This window comes from Artibeus jamaicensis, unplaced genomic scaffold, assembly GCF_021234435.1.
Source record: "Artibeus jamaicensis isolate MK-2021 breed Jamaican fruit bat unplaced genomic scaffold, CSHL_Jam_final contig_1410, whole genome shotgun sequence".
In the NCBI taxonomy this organism is placed as follows: Eukaryota; Metazoa; Chordata; class Mammalia; order Chiroptera; family Phyllostomidae; genus Artibeus; species Artibeus jamaicensis.
In genome coordinates this window covers 1,803,415-1,817,886 of record NW_026521281.1, presented here as the reverse complement: position 1 = coordinate 1,817,886, position 14,472 = coordinate 1,803,415, and the positions used below count along the sequence as shown (strand labels likewise).

The following is a 14,472-nucleotide window of genomic DNA, read 5'->3' as shown; positions in this document are numbered from 1 at the left end:
AAGCCAAAGAACTTATAAGTGTAACTCATGAACATGAACTAAGGTACTGAAATGCTAGTGGGAGGAGGGTGTAGGGTGGAGGGGAATAAAGGGAAGAAAAAAATGGGACAACTGTAACAGCATAATCGGTAAAATATACTTTTAAAAATAATAAATTCAAAGTGGGTTAAAGACTTAAACATTAGATTTGAAATGATAAAATTCCTAGAAAATGACATAGGCAATAAAATATCAGCCACTGCTTGTAGCAATATTTTTTCTGATATATGTTCTCAGGCGAGGGAAACAAAAGAAAAAATGAACAAATGGGACTACATCAAACTTAGAAGTTTTTGTGTGCAAACAAAATCGACAACAAAATTAAAAAATAACTCACTGAATGGGAGAACATATTCACTGATACACCTGATAAGTGGTTAACCAACACCAAAAATATATAAAACCCAATTAAAAATGGGCTGAGTAGACAGTTCTCCAAAGAGGCTATATGAATGGCCAAGAGACATATTAAAAGATACTCAACATCACTAATCATTAGAGAAATGCAAAGTAAAACCACAATGACATATTACTTCATACCTGTAAGAATGGGTATCATCAATAAATCAACAAACAACTAGTGCTGGTAAGGGCTTTGGGAAAGGGGAACCCTTTTGCACTGTTGGTGGATACGCTTGGTGCAGCCACAGGGGAAAGCAGTATGGAGTTACCTCAAAAAATGAAAAATGGATCTGCCTTTTGACCCAGTGATCCTACTTCTGAGAATTTATCCAAAGAAACCTGAAACACTATCAAAAGAACTTAAGTGCCACTATGTTCATCACATCATTACTTACAATCGTCAAGATATGGAAGCAGCCCAGGTGTCTGTCCATCAGTATATGAGTGGATAAAACACCTATGGGACCTGTATATAATGGAATACTACTCAGTCATAAAAAAGAAGTTTTACCTTTTGTGAAGTATGGGTGGACCTGGAGAACATTATGTTAAGTGAAATAAGCCAGTGAAAGACAAATACCATATGACTTCACTCATATGTAGAATCTAATGAACAATCTGAACTAACAAGCAAAATAGAGACAGACCCATAAATAGAGAGCAGGCAGACAGACAGCTCACAGGGTAGGTTAGGGAGCGGAGGGATCAAGGAAAAAGGACTCATGGACATGGACAGGTGTGGTAACTGCAGGGAAGCGAGGTTGGTATAAGGGGGATAAATGATAATGGAAATAAATACAGTAAGAAAAAGACTAAAGAATGTGAAAAAACAAAATTAAAAAAAGAAAACTATAATCATACCTCTATAGGAGCTTCAGCTACACTCCTTAATTAAGTTTTAAATAACACATTGGCTGTTCAGACCACTCTAAATCATATGAAAATGACTCCAAGGTAACTTTTTAGCAGAATGTTGCCCTTTGTCCCTTAGGCTGTGTACCACTTCCCAAGAAGTTCTCAATGACCAGATGTGTAGCAAAACCCAGAATTTTTTATTTAAAAAAATCATGAACCTCACTTCTAGTCCTGAGATTATGTATCTCCTAAGGTCACACAGCCCTGTAATAATGGCAAGGTATTTTTCCTCAGGTGATACCTTGCTATTTTTGAATGGCTGTGTGACCTTAGGAGATACATCATCTCACTGCACCTCAGCTGCCTTATGTGTAAAAATGACATTAACATCTTATTGCCTAATTGTGCAAGGGAGTTGGACTAATTTTGGCACAGATTACAAAATTGGAAGCAATAATAATGAGGAAGGATTTGTATGGAGAAATCTGCTAGTATGTTAAGTGATGCATCTCCCAATAATGGAGTCATTATCTTTTGGAATATTTGGCTATTTTTTCTTAACAAATACTCATTGAGCAACTAGTCCATGGCTAGTTCTGTGCTGCAAGCTGGGAAACACTGAACTAACAACAGTTTGTGAAGCACTTGGCTATGCTTTAAGTGTATGTGTGTATATATATATATATATATATATATATATATATATATATATATATATATATACTGAATCAACAGAATGACCCTACAAGTTGACATCATCATTACCCCTACCATACAAATGAAGAAACTGTGGCTCAGAGAGTTTAAATGATCAATCCAATATAACGCAGCAAACCGGGCTGAGATACAATCAGAGATCTTTATTTAATAAACACCGATTCTAAAGAAATTCTTGTCCAATGTATTATTATGAGTTATGGTTACTCTAGTGTATACTCCATGCTGAGAAAACTAGATGTCATGATCACTGCCAGTGGCCTCACAAACAGGTAATCAGATGGTACTTACCCACCACAGTCCCACAGGTTCAACACCAGGTTTCCCAGAAATCGAACATGGGAATGTTCTACATCAACTGGAAGATAAATGTAACAAATCTAGTAATTGCAGCATGCGCAGTGAAGTTCAAAATAAGCAAAGCACTAACCCCCGGAATTGAGAAGGACCAAAGTGGAGTGAGATGCTCAAAGCCACAAGAAGGTGATTTTCAGCTTAGTAGCATGGTTTAGTGGCAAGGTAGGCACCCGAACTACCCTCAGCTATAGAACTGGCTTTTGTGTAAGTCATTTTACTTTTTAGTAGTTTAGTGCTTAGAGCAGAAACAACCTCCAATTATACTACTACTAATGTTAAAACTTCAGCAAAAAAGACAGAACTGTATACCGTTTAATAGCTCTTCCCTGAGCTACCTGCCCCTACCAATGCCCTCCACACACACACACAAAATATTTAAAAACAAAAAATACAAAAAACATGATATAACCATATGTACTCCCATTATATTCCTTACTTTGCTACAGACCCAACCAATTTCACATTCAATTCATTGCTACTCCTTTGTAATCTCACTCAATTCCACTGTTTTACAACCTGCCACTAACATTAAGGAAGGCCTTTCTCTTCTCGAGCCTACACACCGACAGCAGCTCCATAATTGCCTTCCACCAGGAAGCCCGTGCCCACTTTATTTCATCCTATAGGCTACTGCTAGGTTCATCTTCTTAACACCACTTTGAACATGTCACTCCCCGATCAAAAAACTTTCAATGGATCCTCTACATCTACAAGGGGGCATTCAAGGTCCTTCAGAATTTGGCTTCCAATCTACCTTTATATTCCCCAATGATGCACATTAATAATAATGTCTTTTGCTCCAGTCCAATTTGGTTTATTCATAGTCCTCCCAAATCCCACTACCTCCCCAACCCCCAACAGACCTTCCATCAGGGGTCGCAAACTTGCTGATATGGGCCAGGCCAGTAAGTGTAGGAGAGCAAAGCTAATCATTTATGGAAAGTAAACATTCACCCAAGGGGACAACAGAGTGGGTGGAAATTACTTAGCTCTAGCTTATTTGCCATGCAGGAACATGGGTTCAGGGTTAACAGATCTTTGAGTTTTTCAATAGTACTGGGAAATTCAGACTTTTATGGGGACTTTTACGTATTTGTATCTAATTCCAATTTTTCTGAAACACTGTACAGGCCAAACAAAACACATCTAGAGGCCGTATGCCTGTTTGCGACCTCTGTCTTACACTTCCCTCCCACTCACCCTATACTTTGGCTACTCTGTCCATCTGCCTGGACAGTCCTCCCCACCTTTCTTAGATTCATCTTTTAAGACCCAACTAAAATCCACTTTCTCTAAAAGCCCTACCTGGCCACCCCCACTTACCGTCATCACTCCCTCTGAATTCATTCAAACAATTATTAAGCATCTACTCTCTGCCAGGCACTAAAAGTCATAAGAAGGAATAGTAAAAATTCTTATCCTACAAATTAAGTCTAGCAACTATCACCTTTAAAATGTATGTGATATAGCCAATCAATAACACAGTGGTTTTTCTTCTAAGACTATTTTGAAATTGTTGCTTAAAGTGACTGCTACCTAACTTTTGTGCAATTTTACATGTTCATAAACTCAGTCATAAGCAGCAAAGCATTATTTTTAAAGTGAGCATTGGAGTCAGACAGTTCTTAGTTCAAATGCCAGCTCTACTTCTCTGTGTGACCTTTGGCAAGTCACTTAACCTCTAAGTATTAGTTTCTTCTTCTACTAAGAAAGCTAGGAGGCATACTACTGCCCTCACAGGATTATTATAAAGATTAAAAGGGTTATCATACATAAAGTGCCTGGCACATAGTAGGTGCTCAAACTACTTCCCTTCTCCCCTTTACTTCCCCCTCCTTGGAAAAGGAATCATATCTTACATGTCTTTGTATTTCCAACAGAGTCTACGAGAGAGTAGGTGCTCAAACTGCTATTAATTTGAAGACTATGTAAACGGTCTAGTACTAAAAAAAAAATGGAAAGAAGTGCTACTGAGAAAGGGAAAAACAATAACAAAAGTGACAGGATTCAGTGACTGTTTAGATATGGAGCACATGGAATAGACATCTGGTTTCTATTCCCATTATCACAGATAAAGTGACCAACGGCCCCATTGCCAAATCCAGTGGACTTTTTAGTCCTTATCTTACCTTCTACAGTATGACACTGTTGACTACACTTCTCAAAAAATTCTCTTCTCTCGGCTTCTGATGTCACACCTACAACCTTTCTGGCAGATCCTCCTTCACAGGCTCCTATTCTTCTTTCTGTCCCTTAAATGTTAGAGTTCTTCGGGATTCCGGCCACCTAATCTTTCTCTATGTATTCTTCCAGGCAAGCTAGTGTATTCATATTATTTTATTTACCATTTGATAACTGATAACTCGTAAATATGTATCTCTAACACAGATTTCTCTTCTCCCTTTCTGAATCATATATTGGACATCTTCACTTGATTAAACCACAAGTATCCCAAACTCAGTGCACCCAAATATAACTCATCATCTTCCCATTTTTCCCACAAAATCTATTCCTCTTTCGGTATTCTCCATCTTAGTGAATTTAACCAGCTGTCTAAGCCAAAACCTTAGCTTCATTCTTAAGTCCCCTCTTTTACCCCACCATTCCCTCCAAACCTACCAGCAAGTCTTATTGACGCTACCTCTTTAATACATCCCAAATCCACTGGCTTCTCACCGTATTTATGACCACCACCCTAATTCAAGTTAACACTCCATGATCTCTTACCTGGTCTACTAAAATAGTTTCCTAACTTGTTCATCTGTTTCTACCTTGTCCTACCCCCAATCTATCCTCCATATTACAGATACAATGATCTCTCCCGGATGCAGATTTTTATTTCAGTTTTCTTTGAAAAGAAAAAAAATTTCTCTGTATATGTATGATTGTATATGCCTAGGGAAAAAAGGCCAGAGGGTAGCTTCAAACTACTAATGGTGGTTGTCCCCAGGAAGTAGACCTGAGAATAAGGAAAGGAACAGACTTTCTACAGTTCTTTGATGTTTGAGTTTTTCACAAGTATTACTCTAGTCATTAAAGCTGTAAATCAAAAATAATAAAATGTGACCGTGTTACTTTTCTGTTTGAAATACTCTAGGAGCTGCCCTCTACTCTCAGTTCGAACTACCTAACAGGGCTTTTAAGGCACTTTATGATCTAACCCCCACTTTCTGTCTCCCTTTTAGTCTCATGTCTCCTATACGGCCTTCTGGCTCTCTTAGTCTTCTTGTTCTGCTGTTATTAGAGCAACTAAAATGAATTAAGAACAGAGCTTTGGGAAATCACATACACTTATGGGGCAGAAAGAAGAAAATATTCTTTAAAAAGGGGGAGGGATATTTAAAGATAAAGGAAGAAAACCAGGGTAATAAAAGCATTAAATAAAAGCCAAGGGAACAGAGAATTTTGAGAAGGTAAGAAATCTCGGAGCTGTCAACAGTGTTTTAGACTGAAATACTTCACAGTCATATTTTATTAACAAGTTTACTCTTCCAACAACACATTTTAATAGCCCCCTAATAAATTCATTATACCACCACTCTGCATCCTTACTTCAAATTTCAAAACAAAGTAGGCTCTAAGTTTAACTAGATACAACTAGATTTTTTTCATCAATAACAATCTAGAAAAACAGTAAACATTACAGGTGATGTAGTATTTTTGAAATACACTTGTACTACTTTTAAAGAAAATTAAAAGTTGCATAAAAAGGAATAGCAAGTAAATATTGATGCCCTATGTATATTTTTAATTGGCCTATAAGTTAAACATTAGAACCAGACCTTTCTTGAGCAATTATGAACTAGCTAATGAAACACAAATGTATTAAGGCCAACATAATATTTTAAAGTATAGTTTTACTACCTTTAAGGAAATGCAGTAATTACTAACAAAGTATTATCAATAAAGGTCCCACTTGAGATATCCTTAAGGGAAGAGCTCTGTCCCATTCACAGTGCCTGGCACACAGGAAGCTCCAGAAAAGCACTTGTTGAATGAATGGCTTGCTTTAATGTACATAGTCATATAATTTGCAACACACTGGGTTGAAAGACTATTCACTAGACTTAGGGTGTTCCAGCAACTCTGCTAACTAGCTGAATACAAAAATATTAATTGAACTAGAAAAAAGAGACACTTCAGTAAAATGTGCAGAATTTAAAACACAAAGAGAAAGTCTTCACAGAATTGTGGTTGTAGTATAATGAATAGAGCAGGAGCATAGACTGATACTCTAGCCCAAATGCTTACAAGTTGAGTGAGCTTAACTTCTAGGTCATACTTTCTTCATCTATTAAAATGAAATTATTGTAATATAAGGACTAAAGTAAGTAACATAGCATGCAATAAACATTAGCTTCTTCTAATCTACTAAAACCATATGATTATTATTAGGTCTAGATATTTAACTTGGAAGAACAGAAAAAAATTTAGCATACACAGGGATAAAACTGAACAGGTACTTTCTAGAAGGAAGTCTCTTGAGGTATGACAGGCCAAAGGACTCTATCCTGACCAAGATTTTTGATGCACACTTAGATGAAAACCAGAGGAGATGCTTATCCAATGTACAAACTGTACAAAGGCTTATGGCTAACCTATCAGACAAGAGAATAAGTAGCTAAAATAAAAAGAGGATCCAAACTCTTTCCTATGGATAAAGTAACTGAGGCCCAGTAAGACAGTGACTTGTTCTGGACTTCAGTTAACCAATACCAGGTTGAAGAACATATCATGGGCTAAAACAAAACTGAATGATTTAATAGAGGTTAAGCATTTATTCTTAGGTTCAAAATAATAACCGCACAATAATCAGGAGAATATGTGTTTTAATAATAATATGTATGTGGAAAAAACTGGGTGTTTTTATTATGTCTCAGTCTAACGAAGGTCATTCCACAAAAAGAGAGCTAGACTGTGCTGCCCAGAAGAAGAGATGTAATAGTCCTACTCTGTCTGATTAGGCCACATCAATATTCAGGTCTTAGCACTTTAAGAAAAATGTAGACATGTTCAAATAAGTCCTTAAAAATTCTTCCAAATAATGTCGAATGAGGAATAGATGAAGGAACTGGAGATGTTTAGCTTAAGGAAGGTAAGAATTAGGAGAGAAAAGATGGCTAGGATAGATCGAGACACTAATCGTGCTCAAAAATTTGTAGAGGCTCAAAAGAATGGAAAGGGGACAGCTAGCAGAAGTAAAGGGAAATAGACTCAGGGTTGTAACTAAGAAATAGCTTTCTAACCATTAGAGGTGCTCCAATCGAGAATCTATACTATACTCTCAGCACTTTAAGAACAGAAATGAGGTTTCCTTCTCCTTTGAATCTCAGTATGTGGAATATTAGGTGTTTTTAAAAGATGTGTTGTTCTTGAAACCATAGTGAGATCCTTATGAAGTAGTAGGTGACTTGTCTCTAAAAGCATTCAAGCTGCTTGAAACTCAGAAAAAAGCCAGATGGGGCAATGGTTTCATCACCTGGAGGCCAAGGATGAGGGCAGAATCCAGAAATACTTGGATGCTGCAAAATGAAACGGCATTACAGCCTAGAGACAAAAGGGGTCTCTCAGGAACTTGGATCCACTGGCAGCCCAGCTAGCCTATACTACGAAGCCAGATTTAATATTCAAACCATAAAAGGCAATGAATTATTTCTCAAGTCAAAAATCGAACTTCAGTGAGAACATTGATGTATATCCAGGAAGAGAAGCAACAGACTACAGATTAGGTTAACCTCCCTCTCGCAAACCCCCATCCCCAGCAATTAACCTTTTAATGAAGACTAGCACTAACTATTGCTTTAAAAAAATCTTCTGCAATTTTACTGTTATACTTGTTAATACCTATCAATTCATTTCCCTTCATATAATGACAGTTACAAACAAACATCTCCCCCCCAAAAAACAAATAAACACAAGGGTCCCTATGCTTGTTTCAGAAAGAGCAGGATAAAAAAGAAGTTGGGCAAAAGCATCCCGCTTGGTAAGCAACCTAGGAAAGAAAAAGCCATCTCAACAAAGCAAGCAGCAGTAACCAGAATTAGGCCACACACCTCTGAGAAGAAATGAAAAAAAGGGGAAAACATGCTGCAAAAGATACCTCTCAACCGCTGCATCCCCAAGTAACTGCAACCAAGAGTGTTATGCAAATCATTAATAGTTAAGGTCACCTGGCTTTACAATACGATAAAACATCTTACTTGTTGCACCAAGTCGACGTGTGTCTCTGGCAATATAATTTGCAAAAATAATAGATCTCATGCTGGTCTTACCAGACCCACTTTTACCCATCAACAGCACCTAAGGACAAAGTGGGAAAAATAATGAAAGAGGTTAGCAATCTAGAGCAAATCAAGTCTAAAGGGATCTATTTCTCTCCTGCACTTGATGTTTTCCTGAAGTGATAGTACCAACAACCTGGTCCAGCTACTGATAACTAATTCCTCAACCAACAGTACAGGCAGAGGTACCTAGAATTCCCGGGGCCAGGTACTTAGCTGTCATGAGTCTCACATCCTCTTGGCAAAAGAATTGCAGTGAATTTATTATGCTATTAATATATGCTACCACATGTTCAAAACTATATTAGAAACATACCAACTTCAGAGGAAATTGAACCCTGATCTCTCATAATCTAACGTGTTATGCACTAAACCAGGGTTATCAAACTCATTTTCACTGGGGGGGCTACATCAGCCTCACAGTTGCCCTCAAAGGGCTAAATGTAATTTTAAGACCGTATACATGTAACTACTCCTTAACAGTTAAAGCGAGAGCTTGGCGATGCCACCAGGTAGAAATAAGGTGCCAAGTCAGATAAAACAAGGTGGGGGGCCGGACCTTGTATTTGCCACCTGTGCACTAAACTACAGGGCAGATTTTAATGTAACAAAATTCTTCCTTCTGCTCAACGTCAACATTTCCATCTCTACCACTGATCTCATCCTACTTACCTCCATGATTTTGTTCATTACTCTCTTTTTAAAGTGTCCCATGGCCAACATAGAATCAAGCCCTTAAAGTTTATATAACTACTTCCTTGATCTGGCTTATTTACTCCTCTGCCCTTATCTTCTGACCCTCCTGGCCTAGAACTTTTACAGTCCAGCTATACTGAACTTTACTGCATGTTGTTCCTTTGATTGCTCCCATAGCTTCAGGGACCCCTGTTCAATGTTTTTGTTTCAAGTTATACTCTCTGCCAGTAACTTTCCATTCCCTTTTCTTTCTTTAACCAAGTTCGCGCATCCTTCAAAACTCGGTTCAGTGATCATCTCCTCAAAAAGCTTCTGACCCCAATGCCCTAAACCAGCTTAGGTATGTCTCACCTCTCTCCTTCTATAACACAATTTTTTAAATTTTTATATATTAATTGACTTTAGAGAGAAAATAAGGGAGAGAGGAGACAGAGAGACAGAAAGGCAGGCAGACATAGATTTGTTGTTCCGCTTATTTATGCATTTATTGGTTGATTCTTGTATGTGCCCTGACTGGGGATCAAACCTGCTACCTTGGCGTATAGGGATGATGCTCTAACCAACTGAGCTACCCAGCCAGGGGGATGCTCTTACAGCACTGCAAGGACCATAACACACTGCAGTTATCCATTTTTTTGGTCTGAGGTCCGCAATGACAGGGAGAATCCCCTTTGTATCTCCAGTGTCTAAGACATAACAGATGCTCAAAATGTGTTCATCAAATGAATGAACAAGCTTTCAAAACAAAGGTATAAAACAAGGATGTTTATTAACAATGAGAACTATCCAATGGAAAGGCTGGCCTTATGAAGGTGAATAGCCTTCCTGTCCATGTCAGCATATAACAAAGGCAGAAAAATACCTGCCAAAGATGCTACAGATTCTTGCATTAGGAGGGAATTGGATAAGGTGAATTTTAAGAGTGTTTTCAAATTTATTGAAACACAAAGTTCCAATTATATTGCTTTTCAAATGAAAGGGGTATACGTACATGTTCGAACTTCAATAGTGAGATAATTTATAAAAATTTCTAATTACAAATATAGGGAACATTAATGAAAGTGTACTCAAGCTCAATTTAATCTAGTTAGTTATATAACTTTATTACACTAGAGAAATATTACTAATGAGACAGTCTAAAGTTGTTACAAAAAAGTTTTGGTGTTATTCTTATTCAAGCATAAATTTCTGGTATTTTTAGGCATCCCTGTTGATAGCAACTTTTAAAAGGTTCATCAAGAACATTATCTTCCTGGAGTTTTTTATATAACTGAATTATTAAGTTAAGGGTAAATCTGATGCATGCCTTCTGTTTTTTAATTTAAGAAATCTAACCTCAATTGTTTATGAAGGACTTACCAAGGTTAACTGTTAGGTACTTATCTAAATGCTCTATATGTATTTCCTCATTTAAACCTCCTAACAACCCTATGAAATAGGTATTATTTTCACCATTTTACAATTGAACATAAAAGCTCAAAATTTTCAGAAATTTGCTCTAGAGCTATGCTCTTATCGATTTTGCCTAAACCCTAATGGAGGGGGTACCATAGAGTACAAGGGAAGGAATGTTCAATTCCATCTGGAGAACTCATATGAGACTTTATAGTGATAACATGTTGGGTTCAACATCAATGTGCAGGCAGAAGCCTGTGTACTGTGTGTGGATGGCTTGCACAAAATGCAAATCAATTTGTAAATTTGGAGAAAAATTCTGTATGGCTGATAAGATGCATAGGTGTGGCAGCTGATTTAGTTAGAAATCGATTTGTAAAGGGCATTCAATGCCACAAACTCATTTGGATTTTATTCTACTGGCTTTGGGAAGTTACAAAAAGTTATTAAGTACATGAATGACCCAATTAGATTTACGTATTAGAAAAAATAAATCAAGTAGCAAAGAAAGGGACAAGAGTCAGGGAGAACACTTAGAAGGTTCCTGTAACAGTCCAAGAAAGATGGTATACATACACCACAAATAATAATTCTTGAATAGTAACTTCTTACCCTTACCTTCACGTTTTTGATGTACCTAACCCATCTTACCTTTTTCTTCATGGCTGGATTTGGCAGCACCCACCTGCCGATATAAACCAAGAGACAGAGTTTCCATGATCCAATTGCCTTACAAATTGGAACTAAATAAATATAAGTGAGTGTAAGAGATGTACAAGAGCATGTTTGGCACAATAGCTGAGTACAGTTGTGTGTGGGTCCTTATTTTAAGTAGAGGCCCTCATTTTTCTAAATTATAAGACGGGGTTTATGCTCCCTATCCCCGAATTACATGCTCAGGAGATAGCACCTAGTTAAGATTTGTTTAGGGATACGAATGAGCCATTAAATTTCAAGATTCAGTTTTTCATAATCTTAAAACAATAGTATCAAAGCAACATACAGTAATGCTTTAATAAATCAAACATTGTCACATATAAATGCCCTCTTTTTAAAGCCAGCCTCCTATTTTAAAAATCTGGGAGCATTTTTAGCCCTGCAGCTGTCTCAAGTCATGTTTCTTTCATTCAGCACAAAGCATATAAAATACAGAACTCAATTTCAGGTACAAACTGGCACAGAAAGCATTCTCAAGCCACTGATCTCTGACCAGGAGATACCAACCCTCGTTTTAGTCTTATCCTCAATATGGTGATGCTAAATCTCCTTTACTGATAATTCAAAACAATGCAGAAATTACTCAGAACACACCTCCCTGGACTCACATTAGGCCTGTCCCTGTCTCAAGAGTTCTTTTGGCCCAGTTACCAACCAATTATCTGTAGTTTACCCTGTCACAGAAAGTATGGTACCAATTACCTTACTGGTAAACATAAGTAAGTTATCGTGGGTGGTGTGTTCTAATTCACAATACTCTCTCTTCGGTTAGAAACCCCTCCCCCCAGATTTGGCATAATACCCTTCACCCACCCAAGCGATCCTTCCGGTTCCCCTATGGGAGGATCCATTCTCGGCCCCAGATTCTCTTTCTCCATCTTTTTCTCAGAGTCAGATTCTTCCATCGTGCAACAAGTCGTTTCCAGTCCCTTCTAAAACCGCAGTACTCTTTTCCTTTTTTTCTCCTTGTTCACCTGCTTAGCCGCCTATTTTTATCGCATGCGGCCCCTCGGCCTGCTCTATTCGCGCCTTTGCCTTTGTCCACTGGGGGCTGCTTGCCCCACGGTTACCTTTACCACCTTAAACTTGGCCGCAAGGCAAGGCCACGCTGGCTGGCTCAAAGGCTAAGTGATCCGGTGGTGCAAAGGAAGAGATGGAGGGTGAGAGGGAAGGGAGAGGTCTCGAGTTGGGGCCTCACACCCCAAGGTCTCGAAACCCAAAGGTGACTTCACCCGCAAAGAGGTGGGGATGACCAAGGCAGACCTGGCAGAAAGAGCAGACTCAGGTACGCACTAAGCGATGAATGCCTCAGCCAGCTCGTTGTTCCCAAGCCCGCCCTACCGGGAAAGACCGCCGGCGGCGACGTTTACGACCTCACCGCCCGCCCTTCAGGAATCTGGATACCTCGCCGCAGCCACCCGACTGCGGGCCAGGATCACGTGGTCACCTGCCGTAAACCGGGAGCAGGTCTTGTGACTGCTGCTACCAAAGGGGCGGGGGCTGGGAAGAATACCATGGAAACTGCACGGAGAGTGACGCCCGTCGATATCACGTGGTCCTGGCTCGCTTTACGCCAGGGCTTACGGGGGTCCTACTAACTGGCTAGCGTTTTTCTGCCAGCCACCCACTGCTGACAATTAAAGGAGACTGTTGTAATTCCAGTGCCTCACAATTAGCCATTTTTTTAACTGCTATTTTACTATTAAATGTGTTTGGCGGGGAAGGTCCAGGATTGTCTTTATTTTTCTGGTTTTTAAGTTTCTATCTTCCTTTTTATTAATCCCTGTAACCGACCTTGTTATTAAATGAGTTAATATCATCTAAAGAGATTACAAACTTTGTCTACCAATTGCGCAATAAAAGTTATTGTTGGGACCAATGCTTCATAGGGGTTTTTAGATAACACTCATCTCCCCACTTGTTTAAAACTGGAAGGGAAATAAAATTTAATATACTATAGTAAAAAGTCAGTAAAGTTTAAAATTTATAACAAAGATCATCTGATAAATATACACTTACTATATTTATTTATGGAGACCACCAGAAAAAATGGCCATAAGAGTTCAAAGGGATTGCTTCTGGGAAGGGGCTGAGGATAGGAAGTTAGGAGACTGTTGCTTTTCATCTTAAACCCTTCCATACTTTTAGTATACATAAATGTATATATATATAATACATTTATATAAATACATTGTATATATGGTGAAATTATAAATATATATTTAAACCTCGTGTATATATTACTTGCTAAGACAGAAAATGAATGGCCCTGGCTGGTGTGGCTCAGTGGATTGAGCATTGGCTTATGAACCAAAGGGTCACATGTTCAATTCCCAGATCAAGACACGTGTCTGGGTTGCCAGCCAGGTCCCCAGTAGGGGATGTTTCCCTCCCTCTTCAGGAATCCAAATTCCTGAAGGGCGGGAGGTGAGGTCGTAAACGTCGCCGCCGGCGGTCTTTCCCGGAAGGGCGGGCTTGAGAACAAGGAGCTGGCTGAGGCTTTCATCGCTTAGTGCGTACCTGAGTCTGCTCTTTCTGCCAGGGAACACGTGGATGTCTCCCTCTCTTTCTCACTCTCTTCCCCTTTGTCTAAAAAAAGAAATATTTTAAACAAAAAAAAAGTAGGAAAGAAGGAGAGGAGAAAGGGAAGAGAAGGGAAACTGGACAGGGACATGGTGCTTTCTGCTCCCAGACTACCCCATGTGCCATCTATGTGATCCCTTGTCATCACAACTTCCATACCACAAGAAAAGCATTCTATTCTGATCATGGGATTCTTTACCCCTATCACTCATTAATCATCTTCTCCCCACTAGCTGCCTATAAACCAGCTCCTGATCTTTTCCTGAGTGTTGAAAAACCCTACGTCTTAAGCCTGGAAGTCACTTTAGATTCATTGCCTTGCATTATAAAACAGTGAGATTAAGTCATGATTAGGGTCAAAGATAAACACAGCCTGAGTTAAAGCAGTGAAAACCAATTTTACTCAATAACTATTGACAGTAGAGGGAAA

At 38.7% G+C, this 14,472-nt stretch overlaps 1 protein-coding gene across 6 annotated transcripts in view; it reads right to left on the bottom strand.

The window, feature by feature from the left end:
* The window catches only part of RRAGB (Ras related GTP binding B), a 55,809-nt gene that overhangs the window by 14,567 nt on the left and 26,770 nt on the right, over positions 1-14,472 (bottom strand). Inside the window, exons 1-5 of one of the 6 annotated variants that reach the window (XM_037153709.2) lie at positions 12,864-12,899; positions 11,394-11,427; positions 8,571-8,670; positions 4,230-4,313; positions 2,305-2,371 (exon numbers count right to left, since the gene is read on the bottom strand). In XM_037153709.2, the coding sequence (XP_037009604.1) occupies positions 2,305-2,371; positions 4,230-4,313; positions 8,571-8,670; positions 11,394-11,405 (263 nt within the window). In that variant the 5' untranslated portion in view covers positions 11,406-11,427; positions 12,864-12,899. Of the gene's footprint in view, positions 1-2,304; positions 2,372-4,229; positions 4,314-8,570; positions 8,671-11,393; positions 11,428-12,272; positions 12,900-14,472 lie in introns of those variants that run through there. The other 5 variants (XM_037153708.2, XM_037153704.2, XM_037153707.2 and 2 more) reach the window with 5 other exon arrangements.